Here is a 17,871-nt window from a genome sequence, read left to right as displayed (position 1 = left end):
TCCTTTCGTGTTTTATCCCGTCCCGAGTTTTCTATGCAAAATTCGCACAGTAAATTAAAGCTAGTCCCTGTTGACTAAATAAGTTGTTAAATTCCATTGATGGATTTATTTTAAAAACCAAATAGAATGCTGTGAAAATAAATATTTTGCTGTCGAAACCAGGGATGCCTTTCGTACGGAAACGATAAGAAGAAGATTGAAGGGAGCATTTTCCATTTCAAAATCAAAAATAAATGAAACAATGGAAGGGTTTACCATGAAGGTGAACCTTACTTTCTTTTTTAGCGACGAGCGTCAGCACGCATTGATATTGATCGACAGCACGTGGCAAACTATTGAGGATGTGCAGAACCACATTCAGGTCCTCTTCAATTTGGTATGCGGAAACAAACATTCCATTCAAAAAGTTTGCTATACTCACATTACAAATGTCTCTTGCAGAAGGATATTCGTTTGCTAACCAATTCAGGATACTTTCTACCGCCCAAGGAGTCTCTGAGGGTGCTCAAAGATGCTTCTGGATTGAAGTAAGTGAACTAATCTCGGTATTAAAAACAATTATTCTAAAGGCGATCCGATGCGTTGCAGGGCCTTCTCTTTCCATGAACCACCAGCCACCAGTTTAGAGGAAGGAAGCAAAGAGACAAGCAAGAAGCGCAAGAAATCATTCGATGAAACCGAGAGCTTACGCTGCAGCCCCCCTTGGGATCAGCCAAAACGCTCTAAGCAGAAGAACAAATCGACTTTGCAACCAATTTCTCTGAATGCCGCAGCTGATGATAAGGTGAATCCTTCATGTAACACCAGTGAATCCGACGGGCCACTCTCCAACTCCACTTTGAAGCAGCCTAAGCGTTTCAAGCAAAAAAACAAATCGACTTCGCAATCAATTAATCTGAGTGCCGCAGCTGATGATAAGGTGAATCCTTCATGTAACACCAGTGAATCCGACGGGCCACTCTCCAACTCCACTTTGAACCAGCCTAAGCGTTTCAAGCAAAAAAACAAATCGACTTCGCAATCAATTAATCTGAGTGCTGCAGCTGATGATAAGGTGAATCCTTCATGTAACACCAGTGAAGCCGAGGAGCCACTCTCCAACGCCTCGTTGAATCAGCCAAAGCGTTTCAAACAGAAAAAACAATCGACTCTGCAACCAATTTCTCTGAGTGCCGCAGCTGATGATAAGGTGAATCCTTCATGTAACACCAGTGAAGACGTGGAGCCACTCTCCAACGCCTCGTTGAATCAGCCAAAGCGTTTCAAACAGAAAGAACAATCGACTCTGCAACCAATTTCTCTGAGTGCCGCAGCTGATGATAAGGTGAATCCTTCATGTAACACCAGTGAAGACGTGGAGCCACTCTCCAACGCCTCGTTGAATCAGCCAAAGCGTTTCAAACAGAAAAAACAATTGACTCTGCAACCAATTTCTCTGAGTGCCGCAGCTGATGATAAGGTGAATCCTTCATGTAACACCAGTGAAGACGTGGAGCCACTCTCCACCGCCTCGTTGAATCAGCCAAAGCGTTTCAAACAGAAAAAACAATCGACTCTGCAACCAATTTCTCTGAGTGCCGCAGCTGATGATAAGGTGAATCCTTCATGTAACACCAATGAAGACGTGGAGCCACTCTCCACCGCCTCGTTGAATCAGCCAAAGCGTTTCAAACAGAAAAAACAATCGACTTTGCAACCAATTACTCAGAATGCCGCAGCTGATAATAAGGTAAATCCGTCATGTAACACCAGTGAAGACTTGGAGCCACTCTCCACTGCCTCGTGGAATCAGCGAAAGCGCTCTAATAAATCGACTTTGCAATCAATTTCCCTGAATGCCGCAGCTAATGATAAGGCTGAAACATTACAAACATCTAAAAACACAAAAGAATGCGATCAGTCAAGTTCTGATGACGATGATAACAGAAAAGCTGAAGTCATACGAGTAGAACCACCAGTTCACAATTCCTTTGTGGCCGAACATCAAATAAGCAGTTCGAGTCTTCAAATTACCTCTACACTTCCCCGCTCATCAGAGTTACAGGAGCCAGATTTAACAGCAAAGGAAAATAGTTCAACATTGTTAGTCCCTGAACCGCGGCCCATTTCGTTTCGTTGCCCGCTAATGGAGCTGGACTCAAACAAAGTGCGCACTTACAACATTTCAATCAAATCGAAACCCGCCCTAGATATCCCTAGAAAATCGCAGAAAAAGCAAACAGATTCCAGTGAACACATCAAATTGGCCACTCCCAAGACCGCCAAACATGAATCTACAACTATAGCTCGAGCTGGAGCTACAACAGAAGATGTGGCACCCTTAGTAGATGTGAAAACGGTTCCCAGACGTGCTTGTGCCGACGCTATAGACTGTGATTCCGAGGACGATGTCATGGTGCTAGATGACACCAGTGTAGATGTGGACTCTGACGTGGAAGTGTCCCCCCAAGTTGTCCCAAGCGATGGTAAGAAGTAAACTATGATATTCACTTCAGACTCCCAATTAAGGAACAAATACTTTTTTAGATTCTCAGGCAAATGATTCTTCGATGGTCATGTTTAAAAACGCATCTCCGCTAAAGGATTTGCCAATAAGGGGCGACACAATACTCTTCAAGCTAAGGAAGATCAAGAACTCAATGGAATCGGGGCTAACCGGAGTTATAGCTGCTAGCTGTACCTACATCAATCGTCGCACCAAAGCCGTTTCACTGCAAGTTATATGTAAGAAAAACTATTATCAATTCAATTACCGATCCGATGTCTGTATGTGCTCTCTCTATCTTCCAGCATCTCCTCCAGGCATCAGTAGTGTACTGAAACAGTACTGCAACAGCTTAGACGACTCAGGCGAAGATATACCCTGTTTAATGGTCAATATGACCGATCTGATTGAAGCAAAACGTGTCGTACCCAGAGCCTAAATAATGTAACGAGCGTTTACATACATTCTGATGTTCTATTTTCATAGCTTTGTAAATTATATAAACAATCAAATAACATGCAAATGTACGATTTATTCAAAATGCGGCCCTTCACTTGGTGTACTCCTTGATTTTCGCCAATAGCTCGTCGGCCTCCTCGCCGGTCTTAACGCGCAGTAAAATAGACACCGCTTTGGTATCCTCCGGCATGGGCAGGCTCATAATCATTACATTGCTCTTGCCCATGCGTTGGCAGGGCAGGCCATTGCCGACCACAAGATTGATCAGTACCTGACCAATATTGTTGTCGGCACGAACAATCAACTGTGCCTTCGTCGAGTCCTTCACTGGTTTCAAATGCAACATGCCAACTCCGCGATCGGCATAATCCTTACCCTTCATTACAAACACCTTGCAGCGCTTTGAGTACACGGCATCTGTTTCGATGACCTGGAAAGTGTATCAGTGTTTTACATGCTGTCGATGGGGATTATTTCAAGTGATGTATGTATTTACCTGTTTGAACTCAACCTTCGGTGGCTGATCCTCTTCATCCTGGTCTTCGGTGTTGCCAGCGGACTCTGTAGCTGCTGCCGGCGGCTTTATATTGCCAAAGGAGAAGGGTGTGGCTCCTAGGGTAAATGAGAAACTGGCAGAAGGCTTGGCATCACCTCCAGCCGCTGCAGGTGCACCTCCGAATCCCATAAATAGCGAGGAGCTACCGCCAGGTTTGTCATCGGCGACGACACTCTTCAATCCAAAGCTAAAGCCATTTGTTTTTAGTGGCACGGCGGCTGTTTCGGCCTTGTTGCTGGAATTATCCTTAGCTCCAAAGCTAAAGAAGCCTGGCTTGGCCACATCTTCAGTTTTACTCTCCCCCAAAGGCTTTGGCGAGAAGCTCATCATGCCAGGGGTGGAAGTGGAGGTAGGTATTTTCGGAGAAGCTGCAGCTGGAGTGCTGCCAAAGGAGAACAGCGGTGTGGTTGTCGTGGTGGCTGTGCTGCCGCTGGTAATGGTGCAAGTTGGCTTCTTGGCGGAGAAGGGCACCGTCGAGCCGGTGACGGGAGTGGCAGGTTTGCCAAAGGAAAACGGAACTTTTCCCAAAGTATCGGTGACTGGCGTTGTTGGGATAGTCGCCATTTCCGGCAGATTCGATCCTGCTGGAACTGGGGCCTTCATTTGTGAGTTTGCCTTCGTTTTGGCATTCTCCTCGTCCAGCAGTTCCTTTAGGTGCTTGTCATATGTTTGGAATACGGGAGTCAGTATGCAGTAGAGACTCTTGTCCAGGCTTTTGTTTAGAAACTTCAGCAGTTCACGGTTCAAATCGGCCACATTCTCTCGGTACTCGGAGCTCCGTACTGTGTTGCCGGCTGTCTTGCTGGCCGATGGCTTACTACTTGGCTTAGAAGTTTCTGCACTGCTCTCTTTTTTGGCCGCCAAACTCTTTCCGAAAATTGAGGTGTTTATAGTAGTACCATCTGTGGTACTTGTGCAAACCTTTTCTGCCGATTTTCTAGCTCCAAAGGAGATCGAAGGTATGTTGACATCTTTTTTAGCAGGAGACACGTTGCCGAAAATTGAAGCGGAAGGAGTGGTGCTTGCTGTTGCTGCTATGGTTTCTCCAAGGGACGACGAAGGATTGGCGTTATCTTTTTTAGCAGCTGACGCGTTGCCGAAAATAGAAGTGATTGGTGCAGTTGTTGATTGCTTTACTGGCATTGTTGCACTCCCGAAGGAGAACGAAGGAACGGCGGCATCTTTCTTGACGTTGCCGAAAACTGTCGTAGTAGTGCTGCTGGCCGCCGACGGTGCCGGATCCTTTTTAGCCGCATACACGTTGCCGAATATTGAAGAGGATCGAGCAGTACCATCGCTGGTGCTGGCCGTTGAGCTGATGCTGCTGCCAAGGGTCGCTGTCTCGCCATCTTGCTTTTTATTGGTGTTGCTGGAACTAGTTAAAAACGAAAATGTGGTCTTTGGCGCTTCGCCACTAGTAGAAGCCGGCGTCGGGTTTGATAGGTATGCAAACGGCGAGCCTGTAGCCGATGCGTTGGCCGGCCTACCAAAACCTGAACACCATTAAATACAACATTAGGGTTAATCAAATAATGCTTCTTTGCTGTTGCACTTGCCTGAAAATCCACTGAAAATGCTTTTCGATGCGGCTGCAGTGTCCCCGCCATCTGTGGATGCACCGGCAACAGAGCGGCGCGCCTTCTTGATGACGCGTGTCTTCAACTCCTCCTGTGTTGCCGTCTTGAAGGTGCCACGGTCCTCGGGCTCTTCCTCCTGGTCCCAGTTATCATGGTTAAGATTTGACGTCGCTTGCCGTTTCCCAGCCATTTGATTGCAATTTTATTTTTTTTTTATTTCTGGCCGCAAGATTAGAGCTGGAGAAACATCGATGTTAACATCGATGTCATCGATACAAAAAAAACATCGATGTTTTTTACGATAGAATTACACCAGAAACAGTTTAAAGGCCATACTGTATGGTTAGTGCTATTATTAATATTATAATAATAATCTATAAGTAATATATTTGATCTAATGATAAAATTAGTTTAAAGTATTTATTTATTTCCTTTTCCCTCAGAAATAATTATTACGCCACTATTAATTTGATGGTTGTTACAATAGGCAGAACAGGGATAAGAAATTAGGAAAATCGAACAAATGCAACTGAATCGCAACCATAACTAAACTGAGTTTTGCTCGAAACTCAATAACTCAACCTAGTGTAAGAAAGGGATTAATAATTCATAAATTTCATATTTTAGTGTTTACAAAACTTACTTATAGACATATTATAAAATAAATATATAGAAAATTTGAAAACATCGATGTTTCTCAAAACATTGTTCTAACTTAAAAAAAACCATATGTATTAAGAGAATATACCGTCTGCCAGTTGACATATTATGGCTTGAGTCGATGGTTTTTTACGATAACTATATGATTACTCCTCTCTTATTCGGGTTTGTGACCATCTCTATAAGCTACAACAACACACCTATTCGCTCAAAGCTTGAGCGGGAAAATACAATGATGAGCCTGTGAATAGGGAACGATAAAGTATGAATGAATAAAAACTAAAGAAAAAGCTCCTTCCTCTATATCTCTGACTCACGCACCTCCACCTTTAAATAATTGGCAGCACAGAAAAATTGCAATTTCTTCTCGATACTATTGAGTATCTAAGTTTGCAGCCCTACTAAGCATAACGATATATCGTGTGAGAGAAAAAGTGTGAATTTGTCCGGGAAATGAGTAAAACCACTAACCATACAGTATGGTTAGTGGTAAAACGCACTTAAACTGGGTGAGGAAACCAAACACGAAACGCGAAGCATCAATCCTTTTAATAATTAATATCAATATTATTTATACCATGGTGACCAATGTGTACACACTGTATAATAGCTTTATGACACTAGACTTTGCTAACTGGCTAACTGCATAAACAGAGACAGCCTTATGGGGAAGGCATGCAGTGAGATCGAGAGAAATCTTTGCGTCCCCAGGCTACCAGCACTAATTGTATGACCTCGCGACGGTCACACTACTGCTCTCTCCGAAACGATAAAATGAGTCGAAATTTTGAATGGGCTATAAAAAAGGGTATGGACAACAGGCAAAAACAGCCAAGGCAAATTGCAAGATTCGTACAAACCTCACCTCGCGGGCGTCGAGAAAAACTGCCTTTTGACTTCAAGGTGTGTTAAGCAAAAGGTGTGGATTTTACCGTGCATTCGTTGCATTTTCTTGGTCGTTTTGCTGTTGTCCATACCCTCTTTATCCTCCCATTAGTAGCAAATAACCAGTACGAGTAAAAAATTGAGCAAACACAAAAAACAAACACAAATCTAAGAAACACAAGAAATCAAGAGAATTAATCTGAAAAATACAACCCAAAACGAAGGCCTAAGATAATCCATAATCCCCAAAGTGTAGCAACCAGTAACCAGTGAAAATGCAGACGCCAGCAGCACAATAAAACAACAATTAATTTATTAAGCACTAGCGAACCATTAATTATGCCCCAGTGCCAGTGTCCAGTGTCGTCGTTTGTGTGGAAGTGCTAGATGCTAGATCCAAAATGTGGCACACACTAAACTGCTGTGAAAATGCACTGCGCATTTCTCTATTCCAACGCTAATTGCGCTGCCGCTGCCCATAGTACCAAAAAAATCGAATCGCGGGGAAGAGAGTGCTAGGATGATGAGAAGACCAGTGCGTAAATATGTGATATGTGTGTGTGTGAGTGACTAGCAGTGCAAGGCAAGGGAAAGTGTAACTCCAATAATAATACTAGTAATCCAAAGGCAGAGCGGTGACCAAATACAAATAACTCCACGAAAATAGAACACCACATTCGCGCACCTACACACACACACTCTCAAACTCACGTACACCACACACCGCACACTCGCATACAAACGCAGTCGTCGCCCATCGAAGAAGGCGTTATCCTGATTCTTGTTGCTTGCTGCTGCTGCTGCCTGCCCCTTGTGCCATTCGTTTTGATCCTTTCTTTGTCGCTTCTCGCCACAAGGCCAGCAGCAGCACGGCAGCGGTGCCTGTTCCTGTGCCGTGTGTTCGCGCCGTGCCGTGCCCCGAAGTTTCTATTCGTTGCTTCCCTCCCTCCATCGACATCGGCATCGCGCTCGTACTCGCACTCGTACTCGCTCCGTGTGCATGTCCTTGGACGTAGTAAACTGTTGTTGTTGTTGATTGTCCTGTGCCCCTGCAGCAAGAAGCCAGTCCAGTCGAACAAGATGCCGCCAGCCCTGATAGCCATCTCCGAGTTTGTGGAGGAGACGCGCTCTGACTATAGCTCTCCCACCACCTCTACCTTCGCCTCGCGAATGCCGGACTGCCGCCAGACGATTGGCATTCTGGAAGAGGTAAGCAATGATGACAGAAAATATTATAAATAAATCGACGTTTTCCCTGGAAAAGTGATTGTGTGATGCGGTGCAGTACCCAAAGAAGGGGCGTCGGCGTCTCTCTCCCCCCACAATACGATTAGAAGCAACAAAAGAGATTTCTATAAATTGGCTTGGAGCCAATTTTGCTCTCTCTCGTTCTCTCTATCACGCGCGCGTGCTCTCTCTCTCTCTCTCTCCCTCTCTCTCTCTGCTGTAAGGTGGTTTTCCTTTAACGCGGGTCGCGGGACCCACTAAATGCATTCTTAATTAAAGCAGCACAGCTGGCTGCTGAGGACTGGAGAGTGCGGGAATGGGAGGTGTCTCTGCCACACGAGTGTGCTGCAATTTCTATTTTTAGTCACCCCGCAGCAGCTGCTGATGCGTCCTCTCCCGCTTTCCCACCCCACCGCATTGATAAGCCCAAGTACAACAAATACAAGGCAAAGTGGTGTTGCGGGGCCGGAAAAGGCGTGTGATAAGAACAAAAATACCAGAAAAGCAACCGCATTGATTAGTCAAAGCTTAGTCCGGGGGAATGGGAATGGCTGCCCTGGGCGGGTGGAAAAGCGCTCACTTATCATCACCCACAGAAAGTGGCCCACAGAAAGTGGCCCACAGAAAGTGGCTGTTGCTCAAGTGGAAAATTCATCCCATTTGTCATTTAAACAGAGCCCCGCAAACAGCGACTGGCCATGGAAATTATGCAATATCTGCTGTTAAATGTGCCACAGCTCCCCCGACACACACTCTGAGAGAGTGTGCCTATGCCTATCCTCTATCCACATCCCATATTCCCGTACAGGTCCCGTGCAGCAGCCGCTTCGCTCCACACATTTGATAATTGGTGCCAAGAGAGCTGCTGGTCACGTCACGTCACGTCACGCCTTCTCGGGGCCGGCCTCCACATCAAACATTTAATATTTAATTTCGCTGATGGATTTTTAGTGGTCCCAGGCCCAGGCCCAGTCGCAGTCGCAGGCGCCCAGCCCAGTGACCCCCATTCCGGCAGACGGTCGGGCGGTGTGCTTTATTTCCATCTCATTTCAGTTTTTGTCTCTTTTTATTGCGTGTTCCATACCGTTCCCCGTTCCCCGTTACCGATTCCCGTGTATGTAAATCTGTCTAAAATTAAATTAAATATTAGCCTTAGAAAATATGTAGTTTTCTCTTAATTTCCCTCTGGTCCAAGATGAATTTCAACTCCAACTCACTGAATCATTGGCCAAGTGTTAGTCATTCCCAGCCGTCGCCAGGGAGACGGTAGGACCCATGTATATCTTATACAAATTTAAATATTTGTGGTGTTCTATAAACCATGTTGCGGTTTCAGCAGTAATCTTCTCGGGCTTCAGGGTTTGATTCAGTATAAATTAGCGCCTTTTGTTATCAAAACAGCAAACCCGTCAACCGACCCGTTCCGACCGGCCAGCAGATCCCAGAGAAACGAGTTCCAAATCGAGACTTGGCTTTGATTTTGATTTGAGCTAGTTATTGGTATTGTTCTTCGCATATCCGTATGCGGTGGAACGTGTGTTTTTGCATTCGAATGGTTTCTGTGAGCTGTCCAGGAAATTCTACGATGAACCACGTCCTTACTTTGAACTTCTCCCGGCACAATGCTCGAGAAAATCTCAAAAACAATGTACATGTCGTGTGCAGGGCGCTGCCAGTTGATGCTCGCCTCGAGGTTTCGCTGATAAGGATTTAGATGTTGCAAAGCCCCAGTCACAGGGGGAAGCGAAGGTGGATGGCATTGGCTCTTTTTTTTTGTAGATATTACCAGCTTATAAATACAAAGAAAAAAAACATTTAATCTAATCTCCGCTGGTAATAGCCGTCAGAATTTATTGGCATCAAATGGTTGTTCGAGTTCATAATTCATGAGAGAGCCCCCATCCAGCCATCAGCAATCAGAAAAGGCATTCATGTGGATCCATCGGCAGCGGGGTGGCTCTCTTCTGATATTTAATTCAATATTCTCCAAAAACAATTGAATTGAAGCCAATTGGGGAAAAGTCAATGGGTCAAGGGGGAAAGGAAAGAGAGGAGAGTGAGGGGAGTTTTCCACAAATCACATAATTCGAGTAATAGTAGAGATTGTAACTAGAAAAGGGAGCCCTCAAGAGAATGAAGGGAGATTGCACCGCCGTTGGACTGGTTTTAATTGATTTATGCCGCGATGCATCAGATGGTGGGGGGCTGCATTTGAAATGGGAACTGGGCTTGGGTCTGGGGTTCTGGTGATTATTAATTTTATTAAACGAAATGACCTTGTGGACACATTTTCCATACAAAGTGGGGCGGCAGTGGATGGAATACCAAATTCTGCTATTAAATGCATTTGGTGTGCTATAGAATTGTGCCCATGGATTCCGTTTCCATGCATGGAATAGGCACATTTGATTGTCTTCCGTTTTTAGCTGGAATGCTGCTGAGGAAATCGCCCCTGTCCCTGCCCCTACGGCTACCGCTACCCGTCCCCATAACTATAAAAACTGAAACGATCTTTGCTCACTCTTTGCAGCGCCTGGAGTTCGACCGGGAAGGCCTCACGAAGCTGAAGAAGGCGGTCAAGGCCATACACAACTCGGGGAACAGTAAGTACACGATATGGAGTGCTGCCCCAGATACTGATATCTTTCTGTCTTATTGCAGCCCATGTGGACAATGAGATGTTCATGGTGCGAGCTCTGGAGCGACTCGGCGGCAAGGTGATCGATCAGGACGAGCCCGACATTGGGGCGGCGTTCCTCAAGTTCAGCGTCGTCACCAAGGAGCTGAGTGCACTGTTGAAGACCCTGGTACATATACATATATGTCGCCTGCATATACCAAGTGCAGTCCAGCCTTATCCGAGTCTTTATCCATGCCCTTCCTCATGCCTTTGCAGATGCAGAACATCAACAACATTGTGATGTTTCCGGTGGACTCGATGCTGAAGAGCGAACTGAGGGGCGTCAAGGGGGACATGAAGCGGCCGTTCGATAAGGCGGCCAAGGACTACGAGGCGAAATTCATCAAGATCGAGAAGGAGAAGAAGGCCCAGGCCAAGGAGGCGGGCATGGTGCGCACGGAGATCGATGCCGCTGTGGTGTCCGAGGAAATGGAGAAGGAGCGGAGGCTCTACCAGCTGCAGACGTGCGAGTATCTGCTCAAGTACAAGGATATTAAAACCAAAACAGGAATCGAGCTGCTGCAGCACCTAGTCGAGTACTATCACGCCCTGAACAAGTGAGTGGCAGAGCCATCTAGAGCCTGAACTCAAACCTAAGGCCAACCAACTCCTTCTTCTTTGCAGCTACTTTAAAGATGGGCTCCAGACCATCGAACACTTTGGCACATACATCGGGGATCTGAGCGAGAAGCTGCACGTGATCAAGCAGAAGCAGGACGAGGATCGGCGCAGTTTGCTCGATCTACGAACGATGCTGCGCAGCACCCCAGACTTTGAGCGGGTGGACAATGTGCCGTCGTCGGATAGCCAGAGCCGGAGCGGGGGGGCGGGCTACTCTCTGCACCAGCTGCAGGGCGACAAGCATCACGGGGTCACGCGACAAGGGCATCTGCTCAAGAAGAGCGAGGGCAAGGTGCGTCGCGTGTGGCAGAAGAGGCGCTGCCGGGTGACCAGCGATGGTTTCCTGGACATCTTCCATGCGGACGAGTCCAAGCCGCCGACCCAAGTCAATCTGCTCACCTGCCAGATCAAGCCGGTTCCGGACGATAAGCGTGGCTTCGATTTGATAAGCTGTAAGTGAAAGATCTCGATGAATCCAGCATACTTATAATTATATTCCACTCGCAGACAATCGCCCGTACCACTTTCAGGCCGAGGACGAGGCCGATCAGAAGGCCTGGATGGCCGTGCTGGTCAACTGCAAGGAGAAGGCCCTCACCAAGGCCTTCCAGCACGCGAATCCCCAGATGAGCCCCAGCCTGGTGGAGCTGCAGAAGACTGTGATCCGCTACGTGCAGCTGCTACCCGGCAACGACCGCTGCTGCGACTGCGGCTCCCGCAACGATGTCACCTGGATCAGCCTGAATTTCGGAATCCTGGTGTGCATCCAGTGCTCGGGAGTGCATCGTGATCTGGGCGTTCATCACTCGCGCATCCAGAGTCTAACGCTCGACAATCTGACCACGGCCAATCTGCTGATCGCACGGGCCATGGGCAACAGTACGCTGAACGACATCATGGAGGCAAAGCTGGGCCGCGGGAAGCTACAGCACGAGAGCAGCATGTAGGTATCCCGCCATTCCAGAGAGATCTTCATCAAGCTGTAACCATCTTTCTATTTTCTATCCTCAGGGAGGAACGCTACGACTTCATTCGGGCCAAGTACGTGGCCAAGCGCTATGTGATGCGCACCTGCTCGGACGACAACGATTTGCGGTGCGATCTGGAGCAGGCCATCGTGAATGCGGACATGAGCCAACTGCTGCAGGTGTGGGCAGAGGGCGCGGATCTCACCTGCTGCCTGCCCAGCTCGGATGCGGGGGAGACAGCTCTGCATCTGGCCGTTCTGCGGGAGATGGGCTCCACGCTGCACATTGTCGACTTTCTCATACAGAACATGCCGCCGAAGGGCCTGAACAAGGCCACCAATCCAGCCGGACTGCTGGATCTGACCGGAAAGAATACGGCTCTGCACCTTTGCGCTCTCCACGATCGCAGGGAGTGTATGAAGCTGCTGCTTCGCTCGGGAGCAGACTACGAGCTGAAGAACTCGCAAAACAAAACAGCGCTGGATATAGCCAAAGAGATGGGACACAATGGCTGCAGAGAACTGGTGAGGAAGATGCAATACTCGTGATAAATACTCGCTTGATATTGATCGGGCCTATAATCATATTGTGTTTGTATCCTAGATTGAATGTGCCATAAAGCGGGAGAAGAGCGCCTTTGATCACATAAACACCGATTGGAATCTGCCCAACGAGGATGGCTCCACGGATTTTAGTGACGATGAAACAGTCATCGATGAGCGCGTATGTTTTGCGATTCTACTTCACGAATTCGGGAATTCCTTCTTATTCGTTTCCATGTCATTGATTTACAGAAATCTCGTTCACGTCCCCCCAGTTTTGCTGGCGGGGATTCGCCAGTGCTGCGCTCACGCTCCTCCACTTGCGACTCCATACAGTCCAGTTCTAGTCCAATCGCCAACTGTCCCAGCCGCCAGTTTACGCTGCCCTCGGGCCTGCCCAGCTACACGCATTCGGCGGGAACGTCGCCAAAGTCGCACATCAGTGTGGGCCAGTATCTGGTTAGCAATGTGGGCGGTGGTGCCGGCGGCAACGGGGGCGGTGGCTCTAGTCCAAGCTCAGTTTCCAGTCAGAGTGTAAGGGCGGCGAGGAACAGTCTGAATATGCAGCAGAGTGAGCTGGGTCATGTGACGGGCGGCGCCCGCAAGTCCACATCTACGGCGAACATGAACTCTCTGAAGAAGCGCACAGCTCCGGCTCCGCCGCCTGGCACGCTGGGCAGCGCCTCCTCCAGCTCCTCCTTCTATGGCACACTACCGCATCCGCCCAGGCACTCGCAAAACTTTGATGCCAACGACATACGGGCCATCAATCATAAGAACCAATCCCTGGATGTGGCCTATGGCACGCTGCCCCACCTGCGCAGCGTCGAGAGCAGTCCCCGGGGCGGCTATGGCGGTATCCCTGGCGGATCGGGAAATGGCAGCAGCAGCAGTAGCAGCCTGATGCCTGCCATGACAACATTTGGCCACAAGCGCTCGCCCAGCGGGGAGTCGCTGAATCGTAATATACATCTGGCTGGAGCCAAGCTTGTCCTTCCACCCACTGGGGAGCTGCCGACACTCAAGCATGTGGACAAGTCGGCGTTGATGCGCCCAAAGATACCGCCACCAGGACCGCCGTCAGGTGAGACCCAGCCCCACGATGTGTTCTGTACAGTCTTTTACCCAGTTTTAATCCACAGAGCGTGAGATTTCCAATGGACAGTCGAATGAGAGCATCAGTTCCATAGACGAGGGTCCGATAGCACCGCCGCGAAAGGTGAGTTGTGCTCCCAAGGGGCGCTCCCATTGGCTGAGCAGCAGGTCCTGTTCTGTAGTTCCTGTAGTAATATAATATGAACCTCTCAATGTATCTGTATCTATTTGCATTTGGTAAACAATTTTTAGCGCAAGCAACACAGTGAGATTTTGAGATTGAGATTGTCCCAGTCCAGTGAGGAGACGGTAAATGGCAAACTCTTTTGCTCATTTGCATTTTCATTCTATGACAAGCGAAATACCTAAAAAAAACCGTTCTTGTTGTCGTTGTCGTTGTCGTTGCTGTTGCTGTTGCTGTTGCTGTGTTCGTTCCCCTACTAAAATGTCCATTTTATTTTGCATCCTTCAAAGCAATAACCCCTGCGCCCACACAATTCAAATCCGTTTCTTTTGATGTTACAATTTTGCTGCACTAATATTTTGCGCCTGAGAGACTTTGATGTTGGCTAATCCTGTTGCTGTCCTGTTGTGTCCTTTTTGCAGCTGATAAATCAATCGGCCAACTTTACCGAGTACGAGTCCTGGCACACAGACATGGACAGCTCTGGCGGTGGCTTGGATCATTCGGCCGAATCGAATGTCTCATCCAGCGACAACGATCGCCTCAACTCGTCGCCCGACAATCCATCCAAAGGCGCTCCAGGACCAGGCCCAAGCGGAAAATTCCACAATGTAAGGAGGGGCGGGGGGGCATCGGTATTGAGATTGTGCACGGGCTAATCTTTTTCCACTGATCCACAGAATGGGCAGAGACGGTGCAGGGCGCTCTACGACTGTGTGGCGGACAACGATGATGAGCTTGAGTTCAAGGAGGGCGAGATACTGATTGTGTTGAATGAGCGCACTGACGATGACAACTGGATGGAGGGCATCATCGAGGGACAGCCGGCGCGACGTGGCATGTTTCCCGTCAGTTTCGTCCATATGCTGCCTGACTAAACGGGCATGGAACAGGGATAATGTAAGGATGTGTATTGTATGTCGTATGTTTCTGTGGCTTTTTGTGCGACTGTGGGCTGTGCGTGCGTGTACATATGAGTGTGTGTGCGTCATTTTAAGCAAGACAAGATTTTATTTATTACAACCGTTTATGTCACAAACCGTGCGACTATTTATTGGATCCGTAGGCACAAGGAATATACATATGCATATACATTCATATAATATAGTATATATGTCTAAAGTGAGCAAGTAATTGTTGGATATGCTGCCATCTCATGTACATTTCATTTTCAATCAGAACAAGGAGCTGGATGCCCTATTAATTGCTTTTATAACCGAATATGTCCTGCAAACTGCTGTATTTTGAACCATAAATGTATTTACTAACCTTAGCATTACACGCTGTGCGCAAAAGTTACTCGGAATCTATTGATATATGTATGTATGTATGTATGCTTATACTAGATGCTGCCATATACAGATACTAAACAATATCCACAAGAAGACCCGACCTGGTCTGGCTTCTTGGCCTCTTACATGTACGTACATACCTACACAGGTATTTGTAATAAATACTGTTGTTGATGAATTGACGAGAAAGTTTATAAAACAACGTTGAAATGAAAGAAACATTTACTTAAACTAACCCCCATTTCGAGCGTAAATACATATGAGAACTCTATAGCTCTGCAAAAAAGGAATAAATACATACATAAAAATATGTACCCCCTTTGTACCTAGAAATTGTTACCAATTAAGAAAGACTACAAAATATCTAAACGTAGTATATGAATATTACGCGCAGTAGAAACGCGCTGTCGAAGAACAAACTATGAATTCTATACCTTTTGACTTGTTGTATACCAAGCAAAGCAGCACACATGATCAGATAAAGACCTACCTACAATAGAATATGTATACTGTACATAATACCCTTATTTTTAAGACACACAACACACGTTTTTCTTTTATACATTTTGTATACACGTTTCAGTATTTATTTAGCAAAACCTTTCAACATATTTGATATTAGCCTTAAGTCAAATAAAAGGAAAAACATAACGCTTATTAAATATACACATATATAAGGTTGTGTTTTTACCAAAAACAGAGCGCCTCCTTTTAATGGTTGGGCGGCTGTCGGATAAATACGCTGATAATCTCACTGTCGGAATCGAATGAAACGATCTCATTAGCGATTCCCGCACTCTCTTTTCGCTTTCGGACTTGTTCTTACAGTTGGCGCTGGGATTTTCATAGAAGTTTTTTCACCGAGAAAAATAGCGTGGGTGCCTATTAGCCAGTGTCCCGTGAGGGAACGTGTGACTACGCTGCACCTTTTCCTGCTTAACTTGAGGAGCTCGGAGGTGCGCTTCATGTCCATGGTCGGCCATGTTTGCCGAGTTGTGCGACATCGTGGCACTGTTTGCCACATATCGTTTTTTAGTCGCTTGTATTGCTCCCTTATAATGAGCTTACAGGTGGCCATTGGCATACAGATATCCTCCTTGTCTTGGAGAAGGGGGATTGTAGTGCCAGATCTGGCCAGCTCGTCCGCTATACAGTTGCCCTCGATGTCCCGGTGGCCCGGGACCCAAATCAGGCTAATAGCAAATTGCTGAGCCATCTCGTGCAGAGATTTGCGGCAGTCTGCCACGGTGGCCGAGTTCGAGGAAATCGCGATAAGCGATTTGATCGCAGCCTGGCTGTCGCTATAAATGTTTAGCTTGGTTGCCGTGACGGCAGCCGCTTGTAGGCAGTCTAGAGCCTCCCTGATTGCTATGACTTCCGCTTGAAAGACACTGCAATGATCTGGGAGTCTGAAGGAATGCCTTATGCTTAGCTGTTCAGAGTAGATTCCACCTCCGACTCTGTCGTCCAGCTTTGATCCATCTGTGAAGATGTTTATGGCCCCATCTGGGCCTGGGAGTCCCTCGAGCCATTCGTCTCTGTGAGGGATGATTGTGTCGAAGGGAGTGTCTGTGTACTCTCTTGGAACTTGGTAGTCTGTTTTTGAGGGGACGGTACTGCTATTATTTAATATGGCTGAGTGACCTATGCACTGTGTCACCCATTGATCTGAGTCTCTTAGACGTATTGCTGCTGCTTCTGCCCGTTCCTTTCCTGCGAGGTCAAGGCTCTGTAGGCATAGGATGGCATTTAGCGCATCATTTGGGGTGGTGCGAAGAGCTCCGCTGATGCATAGGGCGGCAGTCCGCTGGACTTTGCCCAGTTGCTTGGTGATCGCCCTTTTTGATAGGGCCGGCCACCACACCGTAACTCCGTAGAGTAGTATTGGTCTAACTATAGCTTGATATATCCATTGGACTATGCTTGGGATCATACCCCATCTTAGCCCAATAGCTTTTTTGCATGTGTAGAGTGCAGTCATTGCCTTCTTCACTCTGTCTTTGACATTCAGGTTCCAGCTAAGCTTCTTGTCAATTACCAACCCTAAGTAACTGGCACTGTCGCTAAAGGAGAGCCTGCATCCTTGTAGAATTGGAGGGTTGAGGGGCGGGACCTTGTATTTATTTGTGAATAGTACGAGTTCCGTTTTTGAGGGATTTACTCCCAGACCGCGCGATTCTGTCCAATCCGACAGTTGCGCTAGCTTTGTGGACATTAAGTCGCACAGTGTTTGGGGGTATTTCCCCGAGAAGATAATCGCAACGTCGTCCGCATAGGCCACGACTTTGCAGCCCCCCCCTTCTAGGTCAAATAGAATCTTGTTGACTGCTATGTTCCACAGAAAAGGAGACAGGACACCACCTTGCGGGGTGCCTCTGTTGACATACCTTGACTGGGCGGACGATCCCATCGATGATGTCACCGTCCTGCATGTGAGCAATTGATCAATGAGCATCACCAAGTGACGGTCCACCCCCAGGTCAGTCAGGGCTTCTGTAATGGCGCCCGGTACAACGTTGTTGAAAGCTCCCTCAATATCGAGAAAGGCTATGAGTGAGTACTCTTTGTGATGCAGAGATTTCTCTACCGCTGAGATCACTTCATGAAGAGCCGTTTCCGTGGATTTTCCTTTCCGGTAGG

At 47.3% G+C, this 17,871-nt stretch overlaps 3 protein-coding genes and 1 long non-coding RNA gene across 5 annotated transcripts; 2 read left to right on the top strand and 2 right to left on the bottom strand.

Moving 5' to 3' along the window:
• Positions 1 to 15: 15 nt before the first annotated feature.
• On the top strand, positions 16 to 3,021 carry LOC108158693 (coilin). Its single transcript, XM_017291226.2, has 5 exons — positions 16 to 376; positions 442 to 527; positions 589 to 2,465; positions 2,527 to 2,724; positions 2,791 to 3,021. The coding sequence occupies exons 1-5, from the start codon at positions 242 to 244 to the stop codon at positions 2,922 to 2,924; spliced, it is 2,430 nt and encodes an 809-aa protein (XP_017146715.2). The 5' UTR covers positions 16 to 241; the 3' UTR covers positions 2,925 to 3,021.
• On the bottom strand, positions 2,946 to 5,345 carry LOC108158689 (nuclear pore complex protein Nup50). Its single transcript, XM_017291223.2, has 3 exons — positions 5,057 to 5,345; positions 3,441 to 4,993; positions 2,946 to 3,374 (listed from the first exon to the last, which is right to left on the bottom strand). The coding sequence occupies exons 1-3, from the start codon at positions 5,265 to 5,267 to the stop codon at positions 3,036 to 3,038; spliced, it is 2,103 nt and encodes a 700-aa protein (XP_017146712.1). The 5' UTR covers positions 5,268 to 5,345; the 3' UTR covers positions 2,946 to 3,035.
• Positions 5,346 to 5,676: 331 nt separating this feature from the next.
• LOC117187868 lies at positions 5,677 to 6,596 on the bottom strand. Its single transcript, XR_004472384.1, has 2 exons — positions 6,059 to 6,596; positions 5,677 to 5,978 (listed from the first exon to the last, which is right to left on the bottom strand). It is a non-coding gene; the product is annotated as an uncharacterized LOC117187868 (long non-coding RNA).
• A 116-nt stretch (positions 6,597 to 6,712) lies between these two features.
• LOC108158688 (arfGAP with SH3 domain, ANK repeat and PH domain-containing protein) lies at positions 6,713 to 15,517 on the top strand. 2 transcript variants are annotated; one of them, XM_017291221.2, is made up of 13 exons: positions 6,713 to 7,831; positions 10,380 to 10,452; positions 10,511 to 10,656; positions 10,746 to 11,086; positions 11,154 to 11,602; positions 11,658 to 12,093; positions 12,162 to 12,642; positions 12,722 to 12,841; positions 12,913 to 13,744; positions 13,803 to 13,879; positions 14,008 to 14,064; positions 14,362 to 14,550; positions 14,620 to 15,517. In XM_017291221.2, the coding sequence occupies exons 1-13, from the start codon at positions 7,703 to 7,705 to the stop codon at positions 14,815 to 14,817; spliced, it is 3,528 nt and encodes a 1,175-aa protein (XP_017146710.1). In that variant the 5' UTR covers positions 6,713 to 7,702; the 3' UTR covers positions 14,818 to 15,517. The 2 variants fall into 2 exon arrangements, with proteins under 2 accessions (XP_017146710.1, XP_017146711.1); XM_017291222.2 differs by lacking the exon at positions 14,008 to 14,064 and having other exon boundaries at positions 6,714 to 7,831.
• The last annotated feature ends 2,354 nt before the right edge of the window (positions 15,518 to 17,871 follow it).

The sequence above is a fragment of the Drosophila miranda genome, chromosome 3 (genome assembly GCF_003369915.1).
Source record: "Drosophila miranda strain MSH22 chromosome 3, D.miranda_PacBio2.1, whole genome shotgun sequence".
NCBI lineage: Eukaryota > Metazoa > Arthropoda > Insecta > Diptera > Drosophilidae > Drosophila > Drosophila miranda.
Note: the sequence above shows the minus strand (reverse complement) of the source record. Positions and strands in the feature narration are given on the sequence as shown.

Coding starts and splice junctions, on each gene's coding strand:
- LOC108158693 (XM_017291226.2), top strand. CDS start 242: ATGGAAGGGTTTACCATGAAGGTGAACCTTACTTTCTTTTTTAGCGAC. Junction 2,466..2,526: donor CCAAGTTGTCCCAAGCGATG/GTAAGAAGTAAA, acceptor ATACTTTTTTAG/ATTCTCAGGCAAATGATTCT. Junction 2,725..2,790: donor CGTTTCACTGCAAGTTATAT/GTAAGAAAAACT, acceptor TCTATCTTCCAG/CATCTCCTCCAGGCATCAGT.
- LOC108158689 (XM_017291223.2), bottom strand. CDS start 5,267: ATGGCTGGGAAACGGCAAGCGACGTCAAATCTTAACCATGATAACTGG. Junction 4,994..5,056: donor CATTTTCAGTGGATTTTCAG/GCAAGTGCAACA, acceptor AATGGTGTTCAG/GTTTTGGTAGGCCGGCCAAC. Junction 3,375..3,440: donor CGAAGGTTGAGTTCAAACAG/GTAAATACATAC, acceptor TACACTTTCCAG/GTCATCGAAACAGATGCCGT.
- LOC108158688 (XM_017291221.2), top strand. CDS start 7,703: ATGCCGCCAGCCCTGATAGCCATCTCCGAGTTTGTGGAGGAGACGCGC. Junction 7,832..10,379: donor CGATTGGCATTCTGGAAGAG/GTAAGCAATGAT, acceptor CACTCTTTGCAG/CGCCTGGAGTTCGACCGGGA. Junction 14,065..14,361: donor CCCAGTCCAGTGAGGAGACG/GTAAATGGCAAA, acceptor TCCTTTTTGCAG/CTGATAAATCAATCGGCCAA.